This window comes from Cyprinodon tularosa, unplaced genomic scaffold (genome assembly GCF_016077235.1).
Source record: "Cyprinodon tularosa strain WSP-4 unplaced genomic scaffold, ASM1607723v1 ctg417, whole genome shotgun sequence".
Classification (NCBI taxonomy): domain Eukaryota; kingdom Metazoa; phylum Chordata; class Actinopteri; order Cyprinodontiformes; family Cyprinodontidae; genus Cyprinodon; species Cyprinodon tularosa.
Genome location: NW_024039138.1, coordinates 669785 through 695840, shown reverse-complemented (window position 1 = coordinate 695840; position 26056 = coordinate 669785). Strand labels below are relative to the sequence as shown.

The following is a 26056-nucleotide window of genomic DNA, read 5'->3' as shown; positions in this document are numbered from 1 at the left end:
GTCCTGGGTCTTCACCTGGGTCTTCCCCGAGGCCAGCGGGACGTGCCCGGAACACCTCACCAGGGAGGCGTCCAGGAGGCATCTTAACCACATGCCCGAGCCACCTCAACTGGCTCCTCTCAACGTGGAGGAGCAGCGGCTCTACTCCGAGTCCCTCCCGGATGACCGAGCTTCTCACCCTATCTCTAAGGGAGAGCCCAGCCACCCTACGGAGGAAACCCATTTCGGCCGCATGTATCCACGATCTCGTTCTTTCGGTCATGACCCAGAGTTCATGCCCATAGATGAGGATAGGAATGTAGATCGACCGGTAAATCGAGAGCTTCGGACCAGACTCTGACACTGGTCATACAGGGACCTGACAGCCCATATCAAAGGGCCCGGCACCCTGTACTCCCGGAGTACCCCCTACAGGGCCCCCCGAGGTACACGGTCGAATGCCTTCTCCAAGTCCACAAAGCACATGTAGACTGGTTGGGTGAACTTCCATGCACCCTCCAGGACCCTGCTGAGGGTGTAGAGCTGGTCCAGTGTTCCACGGCCAGGACGAAAACCACACTGCTCTTCCTGAATCCGAGGTTCGACTATCCGATGAACCCTCTCTCTAGAATATTTTCCTGCTTTTTGTGTCAACACTCATGGTTGCTAGGCGACAGTGCGGAAGGCTGAACCTGTTTGAATTCACAGCCAAACTCTTTTGATCTCCTTAATTTCACGGACCTCAAAGGATCCAGTCCAGGTAGACCGTGTCCAGGTAGACAAGAATAGCCTTTTTTTTTTTTTTTATTAAGACGACCCACAGGAACCAAGATTGGGTGAAAATAATTGCTAAACGTTAATGAGGCAGGAATCAAACCTGCGTCTACTAAGTTTAGAAATAACTGTCCATACTTGGGTTAAACTCTTAACCCTCGCTCAACTTAAAGCTACAGTGTGTAATAATTACAGGGATATACAGTCAGAAATGTAATATATTATACATAACTATGTTATTTTATCATCATCTACGAGCTCAGCCTCCTAACCTTAATATTTGCGTTGCCTTAGAATTCGTTATTTATAATTACATAGGAGCGGGTCTCGCAGCCATGGAGGCAGACATCTTTGCGCTACGGCAGCGCAGAGCCAACAAACTAGTGATTGCGAGATCGCCAAAATGTCACAACGATGTAGAAAAAATAACGGGTATATTTATTATCTTAAGTCTACATGAAATCTATACCCTATACAGACTAATGAAATACTATCTGTAAAATTATCTATGTAAACAAACCTCATCACTTGAGAAGGTAGGTGATGCGGACGTCGTGGAAGACATTTTGTCCCGTAACGCTCGCCGTACTGTTGGGGGGGAGAAGCGGTGGGGGGGAGATGTTCATGTTGCTGCAGTCTGCAGTCTGACCGCTAGATGTTGCTAAAAGTTACACACTGTTGCTTTAAGTGGAACTCTGGTGTTTCGGCTCACACTGCTGGTGAAGATTCTCAATCAACCAGATCATAGTCATTCCAAAAAAGTTTAAAAAGTTTTTAAAAAACAAACAAACTGGACTTTTTTTTTCCAAGTTAGAAAGAAGTTTCGCCTCCAATCCAGGAAGCTTTTTCAATTCGAATTGCCTGGATTAGCATTGAGATTTATAGCTTTATAGGGTAGCCTAACAAAGCCTTGTTATGGCTTTGAAAGCATGCAAATTGAACGAAAAAAACAGGTCCACTCCTTATTAATAGGGAGTTGAGGTTGTTATTGGCCTGCAATACCCAAAACTGGCCTATGCCTCTGAAAAGGGAGTCATTAGGGTCATTGTTGGCCTGCCTGACCAGGCAGGATGTTTTGGTCCCCTGCATGGCGATGGGGGTTCAGATGACAGGAAGGAATCAACTCTATCGCAGCGTTGTAGACTTTTGAGAGCTAGAACCTGAGACATCTACTTTTACACATAACTTTCTGAGTTGTATTCCCTTTTACTGTTTTTAATCGTAAAACAAACCAAGGATTAGTAAGCACTTGTAGATATCAGATAGTTTATTACCTTTGACCTTGATTGCTTACGTCGGTCGGTCGGTCGGTCGGTCGGTCGGTCGGTCGGTCGGTCGCCACTTTCAGAAAAGAAGGGAATATGATAAATATGTTTGTTTTTGTTTTGTTTTTGGGGAGGGATTAAAAGTTACTTAATATTCATCCAATAAAGAACAATATGAAAACATGCATAAAATGAAGGACAATTTTACTTTGTAAAATCCCATAACACATAATTATTAAATTTTAACCTAGATTTAAAAGGGATGTGTTATTTGATAGCAGAATAAATATTTATAATGCATGGTTAAAATCACAGGGGTGTGTTGCAGGTTGATAATTTCATGAAAGAAAGAACATGAAACAGTTGGTCAGTTGTTTGTTGTTATGTATAGTCAGATCAAGGAGGATAGACATTAGTTAAGCTAGGCTATTGTTTAAAACATATAGCATCAATTTGTGTAAATTTGCTTTATTTTTTTACACTAAAGCTATTACACTGGTTGAATGTATTGTAACCTAGTTTAAGGATAACAGGGAAACAGGTGTAAAAGGCAGAAGAGGAAGTCTTAGAGCATGCAAACTTGTGGTCTGATCTTTAAAGGTTTGAAAAAGTTAGATAGTTGTATTTTATTTCTATACAAAAGAGATTGGGAAAATTAACTCTGCTTCAGTTATTCTTTCCCTTTCGGACACAGCAACCACAAGTCTGTGTCATGAAGGATTAAACTTGCACTTAACCAATAGAAACCCCCACTTGGACCTGTAATACTTCTATAAATCATTAGTTGTTAAACATTGAAGTCCAATATAATAAAAAATTAAATTCCCTACATTTCTGTCTGATGGACATTTAACTCCTATTTAGGAACTAAATTGTTTTGATACACAATAAGTATCTTTATATTTTAACAAACTTTCTGAGGCTATAAACTCAATGCAATGAATTAATTTCTGGTAACAGATTTAAGGTTGAACATCAATACAAGTGAATTATTATAAACAAAGCAACATGTTGCCAGACATCATCTTTAAATTTTATTTGAGATAACTTTATGTTCAGTGTAATTTCTCAATTAAGCCTAATTGCACATAAAAAGCCCAAAGCTCCATTACCACCACATTCAAGAAAAAGTTTAGTCTTTGTGTGAGCCTGTCCTTTGTACCTACTGTACAGTCAAGGCTGGAAACATCAAGTGTGCAGTCAACAGCTTTGAAAATTTAGTCACTTGGTTTTGTCCTTTTGCCTTCAATACCCTGACAGATGTTTACAATTGCCTCCCCATAAGTAACAATAAAGGTATATGAATATTAGCACAAATTCCTTTCTCCATTGACCATTTCATTCATCTTTGCAGTGCAGTCTTTTGGCTCCCTTGGATCTGCCAGATATAATTGCTCAGCTTGAGAAAGCCATGCAAAAGGAGAGCAGCATTGACAAAAATCCAAAAAATACAAATTGGCAAAAATCCAAAGAGGGTCTTCATATTTCTGACAAATTATTATAATAATTATAATAATATAAATTATATAATATAAATGAATAACATAATTTTTAAAAGTAAAATAGACTTCATTATTTTCTAGAAAAGATTGATTCGCATATTGAAGTTCATCAAAAAGATATTACCCTACAGAATTATTACCTGGATGAAGCGATGCAACAGTGATCCACGGACACCTGGTCTGTCTGACGCAGCAGTTACTGAGGATCTTCTGGGATTTTCGGAGATCGTCTGTAGCTGTTGCTGCACTGGAATGGACATATATATAGTGTCAAGGGGGCAGGATAAGACTTAATCTATTACATTTGCCTAGAGATACAACCTTACAGGTGCTGGTCATAAAATTAGAATATCATGAAAAAGTAGATTGATTTCAGTAATTCCATTTAAAAAGTGAAACTTGTATATTATATTCATACATTACATACAAACTCATATATTTCAGATGTTTATTTTGTTTAATTTTGATGATTACAAATGACAACAAATGAAAATCTCAAATTCATCATATCAGAAAATTAGAATATTACTGAAGACCAATAAAAACAAAGTATTTATAGAAATGTTGGCCAACTGAAAAGTATGAACATGAAAAGTATGAGCATGTACAGCACTCAGTATTTAGTTGGGCCTCCTTTGGCCTGTATTACTGCAGCAATGCGGCGTGGCATGGAGTCGATCAGTCTGTGGCACTGCTCAGGTGTTATGATAGCCCAGGTTGCTCTAATAGTGGCTTTTAGCTCTTCTGAATTGTTGGGTCTGGTGTATTGCATCTTCTTCTTCACAATACCCCATAGATTTTCTATGGGGTTAAGGTCAGGAGAGTTTGCTGGCCAATTAAGAACAGGGATACCATGGTCCTTCAACCAGGTACTGGTAGCTTTGGCACTGTGTGCAGGTGCCAAGTCCTGTTGGAAAATGAAATCTGCATCTCCAAAAAGTTGGTCAGCTGCAGGAAGCATGACGTGCTCTAAAACTTCCTGGTATGTGGCTGCGTTGACCCTGGACCTCAGAAAACACAATGGACCAACACCAGCAGATGACATGGCACCCCAAACCATCACTGACTGTGGAAACTTTACACTGGACTTCAAGCAACGTGGATGAAGTGCCTCTCTTCTTTTCCTCCAGACTCTGGGACCTTGATTTCCAAAGGAAATGCAAAATTTACTTTCATCAGAGAACATGACTTTGGACCACTCACCAGCAGTCCAGTCCTGTTTCTCTTTAGCCCAGGCAAGACGCTTCTGACGCTGTCTGTGGTTCAAGAGTGGCTTGACACAAGGAATGCGACAGCAGAAACCCATGTCTTTCATACGTCTGTGTGTGGTGGTTCTTGAAGCACTCACTCCAGCTGCAGTCCACTCTTTGTGAATCTCCCCCACATTTTTGAATGGGTTTTGTTTCACAATCCTCTCCAGGGTGCGGTTATCTCTCTTGCTTGTACACTTTTTTCGACCACATCTTTTCCTTCCCTTCGCCTCTCTATTAATGTGCTTGGACACTGAGCTCTGTGAACAGCCAGCCTCTTTAGCGATGACCTTTTGTGTCTTGCCCTCCTTGTGCAAGGTGTCGATGGTCGTCTTTTGGACAACTGTCAAGTCAGCAGTCTTCCCCATGATTGTGTAGCCTATAGAACTAGACTGAAAGACCATTTAAAGGCTTTTGCAGGTGGTTTGAGTTAATTAGCTGATTAGAGTGTGGCACCAGGGGCCATCAATTTTGAACCTTTTCACAATATTCAAATTTTCTGATATGATGAATTTGAGATTTTCATTTGTTGTCATTTGTAATCATCAAAATTAAACAAAATAAACATCTGAAATATATGAGTTTGTATGTAATGTATGAATATAATATACAAGTTTCACTTTTTAAATGGAATTACTGAAATCAATCTACTTTTTCATGATATTCTAATTTTATGACCAGCACCTGTATTTGAACAGAAATCTGATAAAAGCTCAGTGTAAAATGTTAAATATGCAAGTTAGGGAAGTTGGCAGCAAATAGATAATTTGGGGAAAAACCCTCATGTAGTTTAAATATTGTCCTAAAATGCACTGAATGAAGGCTCACACCACTTTCATTCAGTTGGTATCAATGGCGTAACGACACAACAATAAGCCTGTAAGCAACATTATCATTGCTAACACATTTTACGTAACGGTTATGGTTTTAATCTACACTCTGGATTACCCATGAGTCTTATTGTAAAAAAATAAAATACTCAAAAACATTGTTCTTTGAAGATCTTTATTGCGGTTTGAAACTTATAAAAGTGTATTTTTTACCAACCGCCTAATGAACTACACAGTTATTAACACAGTAATTAAAGGTACCACTGTCTGCTTTGCTATTGTTGTCATGTTTAAACGGCTCACCATCCTGTTGAAATCTGCCATCTGTTGGGGTATAAATAAGGTTTGGTCAGTCAACCCAGTATTAGGCGAGTTTAAGGGAATTTTTTTCGCACCATTATATCTGCAAAGAGACATGCTAGTCCACAATTGCATAAGGGGCCTACCAGGTGTCAGTGACAGGAACTCCAAAGAGTTTGGGGGCCCCTAAGCAACTGCAGTCTCTGCTTACTGATAGTTACCCCATTGGTTGCTATGCATTTTTGGTCTTTAACATACAACTCTGGGATAAGAAATCTAAAAAATAAAAAATAACAATAAAAAAAAAGCTTCTAAATGAGTCCATTCATCAGCTTTAGGAGACAGCTGTGGTGTTAACTCATTTTACACCATGTTTCAGGTTAAATTCAGTTTTTTGTACAACAATCAAGGTTAGCTTAATTTAAAGACTGATCAGTAACACAGGGTCTGATGCTGCATACGATTTTGTTATTGTTAATTTATATTGAAGGTTTTAAATTACACGTGATGGGGTAGCGTGGTTTCCCTATACAGGAGGTGGTTTTATCATGTCTCAGCACCTTTGCGTGCAGCACTTTATGTTAGGGACCTTTTTTAGTAGGTAAAAAAGCATATCTGACTGATTTACATAGTGTTTTATTCAAAGCATCTCCTGCAGAGAAATGACATTACTTGAGTTTATCGTTTTTACTGATATACCCTTTGCATAAACTGTCCTGCTGTCTTTCAATGCAAATTATGATTAGAGTCTATGAAGATGTGACACAGCAGCTATAGTTTGAGTTCATAGTAAGTAAGTTTGAGTTTGTAGTAAGGTCATAGTTTTAAAAGTTGTCCACCCATTCTCTGAATCATCATGTGCAAGCACAGCATTTGTTAAATGCTGTAGATTTTAGGCATGAGCTTGCATGAGTTTGAAACTATTCTCATAAAGTCACCTTTAAAGCCTTTTAAGCTATAACATTTATTAATGCAAAATGCAAATGCAATATAGTAAGATAACAGTAATATAAAGTGTGAAATCCATCCCAAATAGATAAAAAATTACCCTAATATATATCAAGTTGATCTTTTCTGTTTCTTTGTGAAAAATTATAAAAACTATATGAGCAAGGATTAGGTCTATTATAAATATTCAAAAAGTCAAAGAAGATAGAAATGTAACTGAAAAAGATTTTCTCCTACTGCTTCCGCTCATCCTTTTCATAAAAACTAAAATTAGTGACTAAATGTATGCACTTATGTACTTATCCAAGTACATTAGACTTTAGCCAAAGTCACAGAATTACAAAAAGGCATAATAACCAAGTAACTTAGAGTTATTGTACCCAGGGACACGTTGACACGTGACAACAGGAAACCCATAACGTTTTGATTGCAAAGTAACTACTCCAGCCACTGACCCAATAGTACTGTTCATTTTATGAAATACTACAAAATACTTTAAAATGATCAGTACTGTTGATAGAAATATATCAGTTTTAAAGTATGATATGAGTTGTGCAAAAGATAAAATGAGATTATAGGCCATTTAATGTCAGGTGCATTAGAGGTAAAGCAAAATAGCCATTGCTCATTCTTCACATCTTAGATTTTTTGTTCTGAATACTTAGAGAACTTTGGTCGGGAGACAAAAATGTGACAAAAAATATTTGGTGCTTTAGAACACAGTTGGTAGGAGTCTAATCACATCATAATGAAACCTAGCAATGAGGTATTTAATGATTCGACATATAATTAGATCATTAAGCTTTCCATTGAAGGGATTATAGATAAAAATCCAGCATTCAGAAATAATTCTTTTCCATTTGGGGATTTATTTCCACATGGGGTGTGGCGGCCTATTGGTTAGGGCATAGAGCCTCGAATCCTGAGGTTCGTAGTTTGAGCCACACTCCCCACAGACTGCCACTTTGAGCAAGACCCTTAACCCCGATTGCTCCCCCGGATCTCCATGATGGCAGCCCATTGCTTCCTAAGGGTATGGGTTAAATGAAGAGGTAAATTTCTCCAATGTGAGATCAATAAAGTCCAATGATTTTTTTTATTTTTTTTTGTAAATACGGTACTAAGATAAACATGGCTCTGCGATTAAATACATAGTTTCTGAAATAACTAACATCACCTAACTAAAAACTAAAAAAAACATTTGTGTAAGTCATTGACTATATAATCAATATATATGAGAAATTATTCATATTACATGACAACAAAGGAACTCTAAACATCAATTGATACAGTTAACGTGAACCTTGTGATATTACATGCAGCAACAGCGCCCTCTGCTGTTTTCACGAAGGAAATGCTTTAATGAGTAACAAATGAGTTAAACATCTTAATGTATAATAAAGCGAGATTGGGTTGATGAGGCCAATGTTTGTATAAATGTGTTAAATGGAAAGATAACTGGGGACCTTTACTGTAACTCACCTCACAGAGGAAAGTGACTGACCCTCAGGGCTTGGCTAGTCACATCAACTGATTGGGATGACATGGGTTGGATTTTTTATAACCTGACCTTAACTCTGACTGTAGATTCCTTGATAACCTTGAGCTCAAGGGAGCCTGAGTTATGTAGCAGAACAAGGATCAGAGGTACACAGACAATTCCAAATGTGAATGCCTCAGAAAAAAAAGGCTAAATGAAGGTTTTAATTGCGATCTATCCAAAGCACAGCCTGAAATCCAATTTAAATGCATGAATTAAAATACATGACTCTAAAGAGTCAAAAAGCAAGAATTTCTTTTGAGACGAAAAGTTCAGAATTTTAAAGTAATTTATTTTGCCATAAAACAAGCATTCATGAGAATTTTTTTTACTGTCTAAATATTATCTGAGATGAGTCAAAGCCTAGCAAAATGTTCAAACTTCATTTCTATAATTATAAATATTAGTTGTAAATATTTCCTTTCACATACAGTTTTTTATAGTTTATCTGCAAAGAAAAGCAGAGAGGAAGGAAGTTTTGTAATACAATTTATATGCTCAGATCATCATTAAAGTCCTCAGCTACACCTACAACCCGAGCCTCAGCCTGGAAGTGGTCCCCACTCTGTGGAAGACCTCTTGTGTGTAGCGTTTCCAAAAACACCACACGCCAAGGAACCAGCCCACTTTAGACCAGTGTTGCGCCATAATCCATGATAATAGTTTTGGACATTGAAAACCAATGTCCAGGTTTCATCTTAACATGATCACCGGAGAAGAGGAAGCAGTTTTTGCTCATAAAAGAGCTACGAGACCTCTCTTCTCTGCTACCCACAATTCAGCCATCTTGCTTCTCAGGACTTCCACAGGTAGTCTTGAGGAGCAAGCACCTTGGATTTCTATCTCTTTCCGTGAAGCTGCCCGGGGTTTTGCATTGGAAGAGGACACCACCATAGAGACCCAGGCTTAAGAGCCAGATCTCCAGAATGAACAAGGCTAAGTCATGATGACCCTGAGTTTCATAACTTACAGAGCAATGCACTGGAGGTGAAAGCCACCTAAAGAAGCTGTTCCCTAGGTACGAGACAAGTGGGACAAAGGACAACCCCCCACCCCCACCTGCTCTGAGCTTGCCCTGCTAAGCTGGAGGAAATTTTAACCTTCCAAAATGGACATGGACAAAGCTTGCAGGTCTGGCACAGATTCTAGTTGAACAATATATCTTTTGACGATTGTGATCATTTCATGCGCTTTCTGATGAGTAAAGACAAAGCTAACAGGATGGACTGCATGCTGCACTACAGTAATATGTTTTAAACTGTTGTTGAAACTTAGGGTTCAAAAACTGATAGAAGGTTAGCGTTCATGTATTTTCTCATATGTTCATTACATTATGATTACCAAATCAGGACCTAAAGTCATTTAATGGAATCTTCATGTCTATTTGCTGCCAGCTATTTCAAAGAAGCTACTGAATCATTTAACTAAAGGTTATTGGTTCTCGATTGAGCGAATTATTTAAAAAAACATTTGGCCAAAAAATGTTTTATTCACCTCATGGATTTGCATTGTGAATTGGTCTAAAAACATTCCAATTTATCTAAATTAGTGAAAAGCTAATTTGACCACATCCCAAATTTTTCCAGATAAACTTAGGTTTTCAAACACAAAATCCACCTTAAACTGTAATAGGGTTTTCAACCATGTTTCCCCTTCCTCTTTGTATATAGTAATTTAGTTTCACTAGTTTGAGTAAAGAGTTTTTAAAGCTACAGTGTGTAATTTTCAGCGACATCTAACGTCCAGACTGCAGACCGCAGCAACGTGAACATCTCCCCCCCACCGCTTCTCCCCCCCAACAGTACGGCAAGCGTTCTGGGACAAAATGTCTTCCACAACACCGCATCACCTACCTTCTCAAATGATGAGGTTTGTTTACATAGATAATTTTACAGATAGTATTTCATTAGTCTGTGTAGGGTATAGATTTCAGTACCGTCTCAGTTCAACTTGCCGTAGTTACTTTCGAGCGTAATGGGCGATTTCGCAATCGCTAGTTTGTTGGCTCTGCGCTGCCGTAGCGCAAAGATGTCTGCCTCCATGGCTGCGAGACCCGCTCCTATGTAATTATAAATAACGAATTCTAAGGCAACGCAAATATTAAGGTTAAGAGGCTGAGCTCGTAGATGATGATAAATAACATAGTTATGTATAATATATAACATTTCTGACTGTATATCCCTGTAATTATTACACACTGTAGCTTTAAATGAAATATTTTTGACTGCGAGTTGAATGACTTTGTTTATAAACTGTTAGATATTTAATTTATTCCATGTATGTGCAGAATTATCTGTTCGACCGTGATTTGAGCTTGATTCACACTTTCATGTGTTGTTCTAACACACAGCTAATAAGGCGTGTGATCATAAACAATATATGACAAGCTGAATAAAATCTGATTAAATAACACATTTGCCACCCCTACCAGGTTGGGCAATAAACATCTCAAAGTATCACACCAGTCACCCTGAGCTCCCACCTGATGAACAACATGGAGCGCCTCATTCTAGCCCACCTGTGCCCCGTGGTGAGCCCCACCCTGGACCTACAGCAGTTTGCTTACCGACGTGAGGATGCCATCATTTACCTGCTGCAGCGGGCGCTTACCCACCTGGAAACCACGAACAACGCGGTGAGAGTCAGGTTCTTTGATTTTTCCAGCACTTTCAACACCATGAGACCAGAGCTGCTGAGAGAGAAGCTACAGGATGCTGGGGTTGACGACATCTTGTTGCCTGGAGCATCAACTACCTCACCGCACGCCCTCAGTATGTGCAACGTTATGGTTGTCAGTCAGAGATTGGCAGTCTGCAGTGCTGTATATATAAATATCCTTCCATATAAATATCTGTGTAAACCACCTGTGCAATAACCCAGTATAATGATCCTACTATAAAAGAATTTCTTTTTTAAAAGCTGTCATATGTGGACGCACTGTATATACTGTATATATTGCATGCACCTTTTTCTTCCTTTGGCAGCTTCGTCTTTGACCATTTGAGCTGATGTCACAATTTCTCCACTGTGAGATCAATAAAGTCAAATCAATCAAACCGTTGCTTTAAAAGCTTTGCTGATTTACTGAAAGCCTCTTACTGTTAACAATGGGGGTTGCTTAAGGACCCAAATGCAGAGATGAGTGAAGCAGAGATGAGTTGTTTAGGCAGACATCCAAAAATGCAAAGAACCAAAAAAAAAAAAACAGAAAACATCAGAAAACTGATGGGGAACCAGCGAGGAGGAAGCAACTAACAACAACAACAAGGAACCAGCACTGAGTAATTGCAGAGGAGGTGTACTGTATATAATGGGAACAGAACAAAGAATGGGCTAATGAGATGAATATGGAGCCGGTGTGAGTGGTACTAACTAGAGCAGGGGTGGGCAGCTCCAGTCCTTGCAGGCCGTTTTCCTGCAACATTTAGATTAATCCTTGGTACACACCTGAATCAAATGATTGATTGACCTCCCCAGTATGCAATCAATTTCTCCAGAGTCCTTTTAATTATCTATTTACTTGATTCAGGTGCGTTAAGTCGTCAAGGACATATCTAAAAGTTGCAGGATACAGGCCTCCAGGACTGGAGTTGCCCATCCCTGACCTAGAGGGAAGCAAAGGGGAGCAACAGAGAATAACTAAAGACTGCTTGAAGATAATGAAAAATAAACCAAAGAACAAAACAGAATAACTAATAACTGAAAACTAAAAACACAGAGTCACAAAAGGGGAGAATCACAACACTTACATGAAATAAATGTTAGATTGGTTTTATTTATGGCAATTATTCAGGGTTCTAGTTTCCATTTAAACTAAAAAGGTTTGATCAGCTCAATGTCAGTAGGTAATTTAGTTTTGCGAGATTGTCTTTATTTTCAGAGGTAGGTGAATTTAAATTCATCACTTCGGCCCTGATGAGAAAGAGTCAGTCAGGTTCATATAGCCATAAGACCTTCATTAAACATAAAAAAAATTCCACCACATGTTAAAGAATGAATAATGAGGAAGGGTAAAAAGCGATTTCATTGCCTTGAGATATTTTTCAGATTTCGTGCGATGCAAGAAAATAGATCTGTTTAGGGGGGATTTCAAGCAAATATAAAGATGCAAAAACCTTTGTGTTGGTGCTGCACCCATATGCTAAAACTCTATAATTTGATACTTTGCTAAAGTAACTTTTTATTCAATTTCAGTATTCAGCATTCAACTCACAATTACTATCAGTTACAATGATCTAGTTAACCTGAAATAAACATTCATCTGTCTTTAAATGTTTGTTTTTATGTGTGCTTTTTTACTTCCTGTTCAGGCTAAGTATAAACAGAGATGACACCTCTGCTTGTCTTGGAAGCATTTCTCTTTTCTGTAGAACTTCTCAGAAAAGCTGTGAAGTGTTTTTGGTCAGTGGGTAATAAAATTGAACTAAATACATCTCTGAATATTGAGGAAGGGTGGAGAGGGATTTCATTGTTTTGACACATTTTTCCAATTTAATGCGACGCATCTCAAGTAAGGTGAAACGACAGGGGGAAAAATCTGTTTAGGGGGGATTTCAAGCAATTATAACCATGCAAAAACCTACATGTTGCTACAGCGCCCAAATGCTAAAACTCCCTATATGCTGATATTTTGCTAAAGTGACTTGTGATTAATTTTCAGTATTCAGATTTGAACTCACAATTACTATCAGTTACAATGATCTAGTTCACCTGAAATAAAGATCTATCCATCCATCTATCAATCCTCATATCTTTGTCTTCATGTGTGCTTTTTTACTTCCTGTTCATATAAACTGAGATAACACCTCTGCTTGTCTTGAAAGCATTTCTCATTTCTGCATGACTTCTCAGAAAAGCTGTGAGGTCTGTTAGGTTGCAGATATGTTTGCATGCTTTGAGATATTTGCTGTTTTACTGGTTCTCTACAGCTAACAAAGTGTTTGTTTTTAAAATTATGTTTTTTCATATATTTATTATGCACTGAATATGTTGCACCAGACATTTAACTTAAGGTTCATAGTTAAGTCGACATCAGAAAAGGGGAGCTAGAGCCTGCAGCATCTTTAAATAAATTTACATTTCTTCAAACTCATCTTTCAAATGTGATAATTTGCAACGTTTTCAATATGTACCACTAGACAACTTCTTTTTTTTGTACAACTGCTTTCAAAATAAGACACACTGTATTCGTCTTTTAGCAAAAGACCTTATACAGTATGTTACTTGACATTAATTTTGTTATTGGGGATAACTGTTCCCCAACAACGATAGTTATTTTGTTATTCTTTTACCTACTCCTTTTGAGTGTTACAAAAATGTCTTAACAGCTCAATGTAAATCTTGCTTGTCTTGTTGCTCGGAGAAATTGAAATAACATTTTTTTTTTTATCTGGACTTCATCTCCACTAAAAACAACCATTAAATCAGTCCTTGTTTCTTCTATGTCATTTAATGCAGATTTTTTTGGTTATATTTTCAACCTTAAATTTTTTGACTACTTTCATCATTTTATAACATATTTTATTTTGGGAAGCTCGGAGTTATAAAGTGCTTTTTGAATAAATAAATGATAATGAGGAATAAGTAACCAATCGCTGTTACTTAAGCTAATTATGCAATGTTATGAGTTGGACATTTCTTAATATGGTATTAAACAGAAAACTTTGGGTGTAGAAAGGTTAGCAGGGAAACTCCTCCTTCAGTTTGTTATTTATTAAAGGACATCTTAATAGAGAGGAAGTAGAAGTTGGGGTAACTTCACAAAAATAACAGAAATCTTCTGTCAGTTCCTGCCAAGTTGAACTCTCAGCTTTATTTCTGTAGTGGTAAGTAAAGATATTTTTTTTTTACATGGAAGTCTCAAATGTTGCCTGATGTCTTTTAAGTCGACAACCTAAAATATAAGATAAAATCGTCAAAATAAATTAAAAGTTACGACTCAAGCTTTTTAATTATAAAAAGAACAGAAGCAGATCAGAAATGTTTACTCAAGTGTAGGAGCTAAATACACAGTTTGCAAGTTATGCACACGTTTTTAAATCCTGTTGTGTTTACAGAGCACCGCTATTGGAGAAGCAGTTAACAACCGCATTCGAGAAAGGAAAGCAGTAAGTGTTCTAACTGGGAAATGCAAAACTCTTCTGGTGATATATATATATAAATTCAATTTATTTTGCAAAAATAAATTAATATGGTAAAAAAGACATACATCAGCTCCTTGTCATTATTATTGCAACTTCCATTCAGTCTGAACAAATCAAATCACTGATTGTCATTTCAGCAAAATGAAGTATTTGCATTTTAAACTTATTTTATTAGAATTTATAACATATTTCTTCTTATGTAGCAAAACCCCATATATTGTGTTTTAAAGGTAGAATTGTAAAAGTATACCGGTAACTACAATCCTATGTTTGAAACTAGTTTTAAATATAAGCCAAAATGTCTAAATTGATTATATTTACCGGAGCAAATTAATACCTCTTTTCATGTTTCTCTTATTCCAGCAGCAATGACCTCCTTCCCTTTATGCCTGTTTGTCTGCCTGATGATGGTCCAGGTCATTGTCGCTCCTGACCCAGAAGAACGCTATGCAGTGTTTCTTAAACAGCATGTTATTCAAGACATGAATAAGGACGACTGCTTAAAAGTGATAAAGAAAAGAAGAATAACAGATGGCAACGAACTTAAAGAAAAGAACTCATTTATCATTGCCACAGAAGATGAGGTCAAAGCCATTTGTAAGGACATTTCAGAAAAAACAAATCCCAGACACGAAAAAACACGAAGTAAAAAAAAATTCAAGGTTATTGTGTGTACGCTAAAAGGCGAGGAGTATGAGGGCATCTTGCATGATTACCAAACACTTGAAGTAAAATGTGATAAAAATTTACCTGTGCATTTTTACACACAGTTTCATTCCGGACAATAATTCCACTCCTCAAATATCTGAGAAAGCAGATATTATTCTATAATTTATGCCACAATACATCATATCCCTGTGGGCATTGTTATGATCCTTAAGCTTGATTAGTTTTCCTGACTTGGTACGCTTATCTGTTTCATTGCTTTTAAATCCCAAAAAAAAAAAAAAAAAAAAAAGATTTTTAACACAAATTTATTCAATAAAGACTTGAAAAACATCTCAGATTTGTTGTGTTAATATGTGTTTTATTCTACAGGTTGAGCACATATTTAAATCAGGCTTAATTTTTCAAAATGTATTATTTAATGATTTATGTAATTGTTTTAGATCCCCCTAAAGAGATTTATTTAGTTTCAGTTTAAAGGTTCCCAACATTCATCACATCAAAACAGAAAAATGTATCTAATTTAACTCTCATTATTATATTTAGCAAATTCCAATAATCCTGGTAAATCTAAAGCTGCTGAGCACGGTACAAATATTTCAATATTAGTGTTGAAAAAAAAAAAAAAAGGTTAAACAGAGTTATTCTAGTAATCTGATTCCCCACTAGCTGCATATAAATTTTTTTCATTCATATTTCTTGGTGTAAAAGTTTTTACTGACAGTGTGACTCAACATTCTTCTAGCAACCCTGCGACTGGACTGGTTTTGTTCCCATTTTCTTCATTAACTTATTGATACAATAACAGCGTCAGTAAAACATTAGGTATGTTGCTAATTAATCACTATTAATACACTAATTGCTTAGATCACAATGACAAATACTATGCATTAATGTTAAAGCCATATATTTAGGCATGATTTTCATTTAATGCAGCAGAAAACGTGCTTGAATAGAATTAAGATATCTTTCTGCTGGATACACTATAGTTATCTCAGTCATACTGTCCTCTCAATAATAACTTGGTAAACTTTTCTTGAAAAAACAAGTTAGACAAGAAGTGAAAGAGATATGCTTCTGCTTGGACATAGGTATACAGGTGCTGGTCATAAAATTAGAATATCATGAAAAAGTAGATTGATTTCAGTAATTCCATTTAAAAAGTGAAACTTATATATTATATTCATACATTACATACAAACTCATATATTTCAGATGTTTATTTTGTTTAATTTTGATGATTACAAATGACAACAAATGAAAATCTCAAATTCATCATATCAGAAAATTAGAATATTGTGAAAAGGTTCAAAATTGATGGCCCCTGGTGCCACACTCTAATCAGCTAATTAACTCAAACCACCTGCAAAAGCCTTTAAATGGTCTTTCAGTCTAGTTCTATAGGCTACACAATCATGGGGAAGACTGCTGACTTGACAGTTGTCCAAAAGACGACCATCGACACCTTGCACAAGGAGGGCAAGACACAAAAGGTCATCGCTAAAGATGCTGGCTGTTCACAGAGCTCAGTGTCCAAGCACATTAATAGAGAGGCGAAGGGAAGGAAAAGATGTGGTCGAAAAAAGTGTACAAGCAAGAGAGATAACCGCACCCTGGAGAGGATTGTGAAACAAAACCCATTCAAAAATGTGGGGGAGATTCACAAAGAGTGGACTGCAGCTGGAGTGAGTGTTTCAAGAACCACCACACACAGACGTATGAAAGACATGGGTTTCTGCTGTCGCATTCCTTGTGTCAAGCCACTCTTGAACCACAGACAGCGTCAGAAGCGTCTTGCCTGGGCTAAAGAGAAACAGGACTGGACTGCTGGTTAGTGGTCCAAAGTCATGTTCTCTGATGAAAGTAAATTTTGCATTTCCTTTGGAAATCAAGGTCCCAGAGTCTGGAGGAAAAGAAGAGAGGCACTTCATCCACGTTGCTTGAAGTCCAGTGTAAAGTTTCCACAGTCAGTGATGGTTTGGGGTGCCATGTCATCTGCTGGTGTTGGTCCATTGTGTTTTCTGAGGTCCAGGGTCAACGCAGCCACATACCAGGAAGTTTTAGAGCACTTCATGCTTCCTGCAGCTGACCAACTTTTTGGAGATGCAGATTTCATTTTCCAACAGGACTTGGCACCTGCACACAGTGCCAAAGCTACCAGTACCTGGTTGAAGGACCATGGTATCCCTGTTCTTAATTGGCCAGCAAACTCTCCTGACCTTAACCCCATAGAAAATCTATGGGGTATTGTGAAGAAGAAGATGCAATACACCAGACCCAACAATTCAGAAGAGCTAAAAGCCACTATTAGAGCAACCTGGGCTATCATAACACCTGAGCAGTGCCACAGACTGATCGACTCCATGCCACGCCGCATTGCTGCAGTAATACAGGCCAAAGGAGGCCCAACTAAATACTGAGTGCTGTACATGCTCATACTTTTCATGTTCATACTTTTCAGTTGGCCAACATTTCTATAAATACTTTGTTTTTATTGGTCTTCAGTAATATTCTAATTTTCTGATATGATGAATTTGAGATTTTCATTTGTTGTCATTTGTAATCATCAAAATTAAACAAAATAAACATCTGAAATATATGAGTTTGTATGTAATGTATGAATATAATATACAAGTTTCACTTTTTAAATGGAATTACTGAAATCAATCTACTTTTTCATGATATTCTAATTTTATGACCAGCACCTGTATGTTCCAACTTCTATGTTGAGGAAACATACATTATTGAAAAGTCCAAAGCAGATCAAAGCATAGACTTCTACAACCATGAAAATGCTCATCTGCCTTGTTGCCTGCTGCTCCAATATCCCTGGTAGGGAAGCGTGCAGCGTTTGTGGTTGATAAAACGGAAAGCAGAGGATATATATCCCATTTAGGAAAACTTTTTGATTCTCCAGAATAAGCAGAGCTTCATAGCCAGCTTAAAAAAAAAAATTAATATCTATCCATCCATCCATTTGAAATTTTTAGCATTTGTCTGGATTTGTTATTCCACGCTGGACAGATTCCAATAGCATCTGGTTTGATACCAGCAATGTAATAGTCAAACTACCAGTAAAAGCAAGACCCAAAAATAAAAAAGTTAAAGAATAAATTTTTATGCTTTTAAAAAAATAAAAGCTAATTTCTCCATATGTTCTTTTGCTTATCTGTCAAATACTGCTTACTAGATTTTTCATTACAGAACATTATTAGAAATCAGTTTATTTCCATTATTTTAGCTATGATGCTAAAACAATAAATCTAATAGAAATAAACCTAAATGTGTTTCAATTTTTAATTAAATCACAGAAATGCTGCAACTTCAGAATTATATTCTGCACTAAAAATCACCTGTACTAAGCTCAATATTTTAGAAATGGCTTTACACTAAAAATAAAAATGATTAAATAGACTAACATCTCATTTAAGCAAATACATTGATAAGCAGTTAGCTCTTATTTTATCCAAATTCTAAGGATCTATTTAAAAAAAAAAAATGAATTTGAAACAGAAAAAAATAAAGAAAAATGTTAATAAAAAAAAGTTAAATCTAGAATATATAAAACACAGACTGTCAAAAGAACAACTTTATTTTTTACCATTCCAAAATGCAAAGATCTCAAAACCCCAACAATCTTGATCATGTGATCTTCACAACATTTGTGCTCTGTACAAGTGTATGCATTATTCATGTGCACAAACAGTAGATGCAGTTACTCTTTTCAACCATTACTGTTGCATCCTCACTTTCATCTTGGAAGTAGTGATACTTTTTTCTTTTAGTGAACAAACACTCTACATTGCATCTAAACAACATTTCACTATATAATTAAATAAATAAGCACTTCTTAATATTGAGATATAAGTAAATAAGTGCCCTAACACTCAAGATATTTCGCCTTTTTGAAGGCAAGAAAGCAGACATGTTGGTAGCCAGTACCTTCTGACAGCGGACTGGTCCTGCACAGGCTGAGGGGGAATGGACTGGCCTGTATCTACATTTGGACCAGTCCGTGGAGGCTTTTTGATTTCCGATGCGCACAACAGAAATGGAGGAATCAGCACAGACCTATCAATCTGATCTTGCAGGACATCAACATCTAGTTGAGGATTACAGCTGGGTTCTTGTTGAGACGGGACATTTTCTGGAGTCCCAGGGCAACAAGTCTGACTGATGTCGCTGGTCTGAAGACGTGATGGATTCAGAGGAGAGAAACCGTCATAAGTGGAGCTGCAGAAATAGGGGTTTTATTAATAACATTTACTACATTTAGACCCAAATTATGCAAGAGACATCTTTAAAAATTCATAGATGTAAAGGTTTTTATTATTGGTATAATCTTTGTTTTAAATGAGCAGTCAGGTCAGGATATCCTACTATTTTATGGCTAATTTCCACCTAAAATGGTTGATTGAAACTAAATCGAATCCAAATTGATTCCATATTCCTGGAGGAGGTTTGGCCTGTCTAAAAGGCCTGTTGAAGTGAGAAATAGTGTAGTGGTGAGACCTATAGAGCTGTCTGAGCGCTTCAGAGAGACAACTGGAGAAGCTAAAAAGTAGGGAGCAAGTTAAAGGCTTTTAAATGTCTGCCGATATTGTCAACGTCTCATTCTATAAGCAAACTCACCCTAAAAGCAGGGGTCTCCAAAACCCCCACAATGTTTTTTGTCCATCATCACTAAAGTTTGACAGAAAAAACATGGACTAAGACTATGTCTTCTGGACACCAGAAGAGCAGACATGTTTTCCCATAAATGAAACACCAGGTTGCAGATAAATAACCTCATACAAAGGTGGGAGTGTCATCATTAGGGGATGCTTTCCTGCAGCAGGACCTGGGGAGCGTACCGGCAAGAAATACATCACGGCTTTGACAGTGTATTAGAATCTGTTTAAGGGCAAAACCCGAGAATGCATCATTAACAAATAACAGAGGCAGACCTGGATCCTGCTACATAAGGGACCCTAAAGACACAAATACACCTTTGATTGTCAGAGAGTGGCAGACGGCTAAAGGAATAGTCTCACTGAAGGGATGCAACACTGACTATTTGTCTAAAGGGCATCAAACTCTTTACCAATAATCCATGTTTTTGTCAATATTGCTTAAATGACCAATAAAAATTGATTCATTTTTGTTATTGAAGTTCAGTTTATGGAAATGTTATATTGAGAGATAAATTGCATCTCGTGTAGAGTCAACATATTCCCTGAGGTTTTTCGGTTTTTCATAGACAGGTCAAAGTAAGTGATTTACCTGCTGAATGATGTGCGAAGGGAAGAGGATGACGAAGAGGAAAAATATCCCGGTTGATGATTGAGTTTTTGTGGACTCTCCATGACGACATAATCCTCCTGAGATAACTCCGATAAGCTGCGGCTGACTGTCGGGGACATGATCACATACCCGAGGCCGCCTTCTTTCTCAACTGACCCCCAGCTCTGCATTGTGCAGCTTTTGGGTTCCGGCTCTGGGCTCTGCTGCTGCCTAGAAGGGCTGAGGTTTGAGCTGAAGCTCTGAGGGGATTCAGACTTGATGTCTTCTGGTTCCTGAGGTCCTCTGGGATGTTGCACAGGGCTGGATTGGTTCTCGGGGCACCTATATTGCAGAACCAGAGGTTTAAGAGATCTCACATTAGCCGGCTTGTCTCTCTGTTTGGGTCTGCAGCGTTTTGAGGCCACAACAGCCGGCTGCTGATTATAAAGGGAGGTCGGTGATCTGCTGAAGTCTGGAAGAGCTCGTAGGGCTTGTACAGCCTCCCGAACTGCGTCGTGAATCTGTTGGGCCACAGCTGGGTCTCCTAAACAATTTTTTAAAAAGAAGCTGAAGCACCAAGTTTATTTTAAAGATATGCATTTTTAATGCCTATATACCTCCGTGTCTTGCCTCCATCCAGATCTCTCCAGGGCCGTGAGGCGCCAACCTGCCAAGCTCCAAATAGAAAAAGCCATCAAGGTGTCCGAAGCGGCGAACACTTAGCAAAGGTATCGTCACTGATGGCAAGTCATTGTTAGAGCCCAGTCGGACAAAAACGAGTGTTGATGGCGTAAGGCATAGTCGGTTCTCCCCTGTGAACGGTTTGGAAGAGCCCAAACCTCTGGGCTTCACCATGACGGACCAAACCTTAGACAAAGAAGCAAAAGCCGGATGATGCAGCAGTAAACCAAGGGGAGACGTTCATGTGACCAAGAATCTGTCAAACTATGGTAGAAATGGTGGGTTTCAGTTGTTTAAATATCAGGTAATTTTGAAGGGATTTCAAATTTTTTATACATGAAAATGTTGCAAGTTGGAGCAAATGACAAAGCCAATTATTTTTTATGTAATTTTTTTGGAAGAAAACTCAATAAAGTGTTAAAGTTCACAGATAATTCAGACCTTTCATGTCAAAATGCATACAAACCAGTCTTCTCAACTAGTTAGCAGAGCTTTCAACTTTAGACATACGATATAGACTGAAGTTAGGAACATATGATTATTGGATGTAAAAACAGATCGATATAAGGAGAGATTGATGGAACAATCAGTGGATGATTGAAAGAAAAACTGATTGCTGGAAGGGTCTGCAAACTTGAAAATCTAAAGAACCTTGTTGCCCCATGTTAGACTTAGATTTATTTTGTCATTTGGTATACACAAGTGTAAATGAAAAGAAATTTCGTTTAAAACAGCTCTAGCTCTATCAATTTCATTTTTTAATTACAGCCTTGAAAATAGCAATAAATACATTTTTAAAAAATGGTAATATAAACATATGACTGTATATATACAGTTCTAACTTTGTTTTTTTGTCTCACTAAAAGACATATGTTGCGCTTATTTTTTAAATGTCTGATATAGGAACCCTGTTGCCATTTAAATCGACCAATAGTTTTTTTTCTAGCTTTTAATATTCAATTCTATTCAGTTTATTTATGTAGCACTAATTCACAACACATGTCAACTCAAGACACTTTACAGTTCACCAGAACTTACAAATTGATTTAAAGTTTTATTCTAAGTAAAACCAGTTGATTGCATCGACTCATTTAGTCAAATACAATAATCAAATCATAAATCATATTTCTAAAAAGATAAAGAGTGGATTTTTTTCATCATTAACACATGATGTAAAAACAAAATTCTAGCTAATAAGAAATTTAAATCTTTTTTTTTTTTTTTTTTTTTACATCCTTCTGTTCTATATATTTAACCAAATAGTCTTTAAAAAAATCTGTTATGCTACATTAAATGCTTCAGGCCACTATCAAGAGCCATTAAAGAAGTCTCAAGGAGCCCCTTTTGGCTCCAGAGCACGCAGGTTGCAGACCCCTAGATTGGTGGATTGATGGGTGGATTAGAAGATAAGTAAATAACTGACAGATAAACAGGTGCAACTTTCCATGCATGTTCCCCATACCTATCCAAACCTGAAACATCCCCAAATCCAGACGTTTAAACTCTGAAGAACTGTTTTTATCTCAACTATTCTCAATGAAAAACTTAGTCCCACCTCCTTAAAGAAAGCTGCTGGCGGCAGAGTGCAGTATCCATCATCCTCTTCCTCAAAACCATCTTCATGCTCCTCATCCTTCTGCTGTCCCTCCATTAGGTTCTTTATGGCCACATACCAATCATCTTGTTGCTGCTGCTCCTCCATCACCAGCACCAAGGTCTGGTCCTTGTCGTACAGTGCCACCGTGTGGCCTTTACGGGAACTCCCACTCCGACTCACACCAAGACAGCATGGCAGGTAAATGACCCTTTGAAGAGGGAATTTAATTAGTTTTATTTTAAATTGTAGAAGGTTTACCAGAATAACGCCTGCTAGCTAATCAGATTAAGTCTTTTCTACCAACCCTTGCTTGTTGGCTCCAAACAGAGAGGCCCTTCCTGTAGACTTCACTGCGGTGAATTTCTCCTGGTTCTTGTACCACTCAAGTCTGCTGGGACCGATGTGACTTCCAGTTCTCAGCGCAAAATATCTTCTGTGGCTCCGCTCCAGCTTCCCCAGGTATCCTTCTTTCACTACGTCACTCTGAGGCCCCAAAGAGGCCATTAAAGCACCGGCTAGGGGCACTAGAGACATGGGGGTCTGACTGGCACAGAACAGCTCCTCATAGAAACCAGATGAAGGCAGTTCATTTAACTGCAAACTAGGATGACTGTCCAAGGAGTCTTCATCCTCTTCCTGCTCTGTGTGGCGATTCCTCAGGTGGAAGTGTTGACGATATTCGCCAGAGTGAGCAAAGCTGCAGCGGCGGGATGACCGAGGAGTCGAAGGCCCTACAAGCTCCCTTTTGGAGGAACCATCATGACCTTCTGCCATTCTGTTGTAGTAATCTTTATAATCTGCAAAATGAACACAGAGAAATACTAAAACTAGATAAGGTTGAAGAGTCAAAGAGAAAAGGTCCTCCAATTTCTTTTTTTTCCCCTGTCATTTTTGGTTTATTGATTTAAAAAAAAAAAAAAAAAAACACTAGAGGCTTTTTAATTTTAGTCACATAACAATTAAGAAGATTTTTTCTGGTTTTTCTTCCATGAAACTTCCAGCTAGCATGTAGATCTAGACATGCAAGTAGAAGGAAGCACTTTTCCAAATAAAGGTTAGAGTAAATTCATGTAACAATGGACATTGGACAAGCAAGCTTTCAAGGGAATTAAAAAAACGAAACCCTGGAATGAAACATCTACCTAGTTGTGGTTAGTGCAAAGAAATTTTGAAATAAAATTGTAATATTGGTTGAATATATTCGCAATTTTTAATTTTTCCAAAATTGTTCAGCCCTGATCAGGACATCCTTTTAAATCAAAGATTGTCGACTGGTAGAAGCCTGGATTTTAACTTGGTCCTTTGACTTTGAAATGAAAAAAAAGAAAACTAGAAAAATTAATCACTTAAACCTACTTTGCTTCAATTCACCTTAATTTCAAGATTAATACCACTTTGGAATTAGTATGTATGTTTAGATAGATCCACTTTTTTTTTTTAACAAAAAATTGAAAACAAATTAATCCTGTTCTCTTTATTTAGACAGTGTTAGATTTTGGTTTTTAAAAAAAAAAAGAAGAAAAATTAAGATGTGTTATTTGTGTATGCTAAAACATTTACAGAGGTTTTTTTTAGCATATGCCAGGTTAAAATAGAATCTTAACATAAAAGTGCAACTTTCCATGCATGTTCCCCATACCTCTCCAAACCTGAAACATCCCCAAATCCAGACATTTAAACTCTGAAGGACTGTTTTTATCTGAACTATTCTATATGAAAAACTTATTATAAGCTTTGATTTTTTACTTTGAAGAAAAAATGTTTGATAGAAGATAGTAACTTGACTAATTTTATTTAGATATGTTAAAGTTTAGATGTAAATTATGAGGTTTTTATGAGACTGGACGTCATTCTGATCCCTTTGGGGTTAATTACTTTACCTGGCAATGATAATACTACGCCTGATATTTCTGCAATCGTAGCAGTCTAAAATAACAAGGGCATAATAAATAAAGGTAAATCTATAGAAATAATGAGGCATTTTTTTAGTTTTGTCATAAATTTTAAAAATTCTTCAGGGACTTTATAATGAAAAAAATCTTTTTTTTTTTAATTTGTAGAAAATATAGTTAGTTTTAGTATATTTGGAAAAATAATAATTATAAAAAGAGGTGTCTAGTTTCTTACTTTCAGCTGTATGACTAGTTAGGCATCATTAGTTTAATTGTTTTATTTACTTCACTACCCACTTTTATCATTTTATCTTTAGGCATACTTGCTTTTATCCTGCTTTTTTCTTCTTCTATTATATTGTTTGCTATTTCTGTTGCTATAAATAAACTTGCCTTTGTAGAAATAAAGGAGACTTGCATCTCCATCACATTATTAAGGCTTTTCCTGTAGCATTTCCTTTAAATTAGAAGTTTAAAAGTTTGTTTTTCATGCTTTTATGCATACAACCCAGGATAAGAAAACCAGTTCAAAGGTTTGGTTGCAGGTTTCAAAAGGTTCCCATTTCCCTCATATTTTACATAACACAAATGTTTTAGTATTATAACTAAACTGATACGATTTTAAACTTTTCTACCTCACTTTTTTTTTTCTTTTTTGTTTTTGTACATTCCAACAAAATTTTTTTTGTGTTGGAGGTCCCTGAATAGGTTGATTATGAAATAAAAAAATAATTAAATGCAATTATATTTATAAATCGTGCAGACATAGAGCGATAACAACTGTCTGTAAAAGAGAAAAAGGAAAATGCTTGAGAAACTTTAGTTTGGTGCTCCAACTTCTGTCATTTCCCTTAATCAGTAAAACTTCTACCAAGCTGTTTCCAAAATCACCAGCAGCCAAAAAGTTTTAACAGGTGAGCAAAAACATACCTGAAAGTGACAGAAGTCAACATTACATCAAAAAAAAAAAAAAGGGTTTTGAAATAGTCTTTCTCTCACAAACGCCGTAAAAATTAAAGCAACGCGCTATTTTCAAACTAATTCTTAGGAATGATGCAGTTTGTGCGCCTCGCATGTGCAATCCGTGCCAATCACCGTGTGGCCTTCAGGAGCGCCTCGTAAACACAACAACTTAGTAAGAAATTATACTTGTAGGGGAAAATCCCTTATTTAAACGGTTAGAAACAAATTGAAATAAACCCTTCCTCTCTCGATTGTAGTACGTCTCAAACCTTTTACCTTTAAAGTTTAAGTATTAACATATTTAAAGGTAAATAGAATAACTTTTCAACAGAATATTAATGGTGAAGCGTTATTTCTTTAAATAAGGCAAAAATACCGGAAGTAATTTATGTGTAAGGGCATTGTTTTAAATAAGTTGAAATAGTTTGCTTAATCAGGAGTTTGATTATTACTCAGAAGTTTAA

The 26056-nt window shown here is 37.0% G+C and overlaps 1 protein-coding gene and 1 long non-coding RNA gene across 2 annotated transcripts; one reads left to right on the top strand and one right to left on the bottom strand.

Moving 5' to 3' along the window:
- Window positions 1-14096: 14096 nt before the first annotated feature.
- LOC119792339 lies at window positions 14097-15471 on the top strand. Its single transcript, XR_005281978.1, has 3 exons — window positions 14097-14213; window positions 14445-14495; window positions 14895-15471. It is a non-coding gene; the product is annotated as an uncharacterized LOC119792339 (long non-coding RNA).
- A 3547-nt stretch (window positions 15472-19018) lies between these two features.
- LOC119792327 (insulin receptor substrate 1-like) lies at window positions 19019-23511 on the bottom strand. The gene is made up of 5 exons (XM_038298924.1): window positions 23042-23511; window positions 22696-22945; window positions 21077-21326; window positions 20460-21003; window positions 19019-19430 (listed from the first exon to the last, which is right to left on the bottom strand). The coding sequence occupies exons 1-5, from the start codon at window positions 23509-23511 to the stop codon at window positions 19085-19087; spliced, it is 1860 nt and encodes a 619-aa protein (XP_038154852.1). The 3' UTR covers window positions 19019-19084.
- Window positions 23512-26056: the final 2545 nt, after the last annotated feature.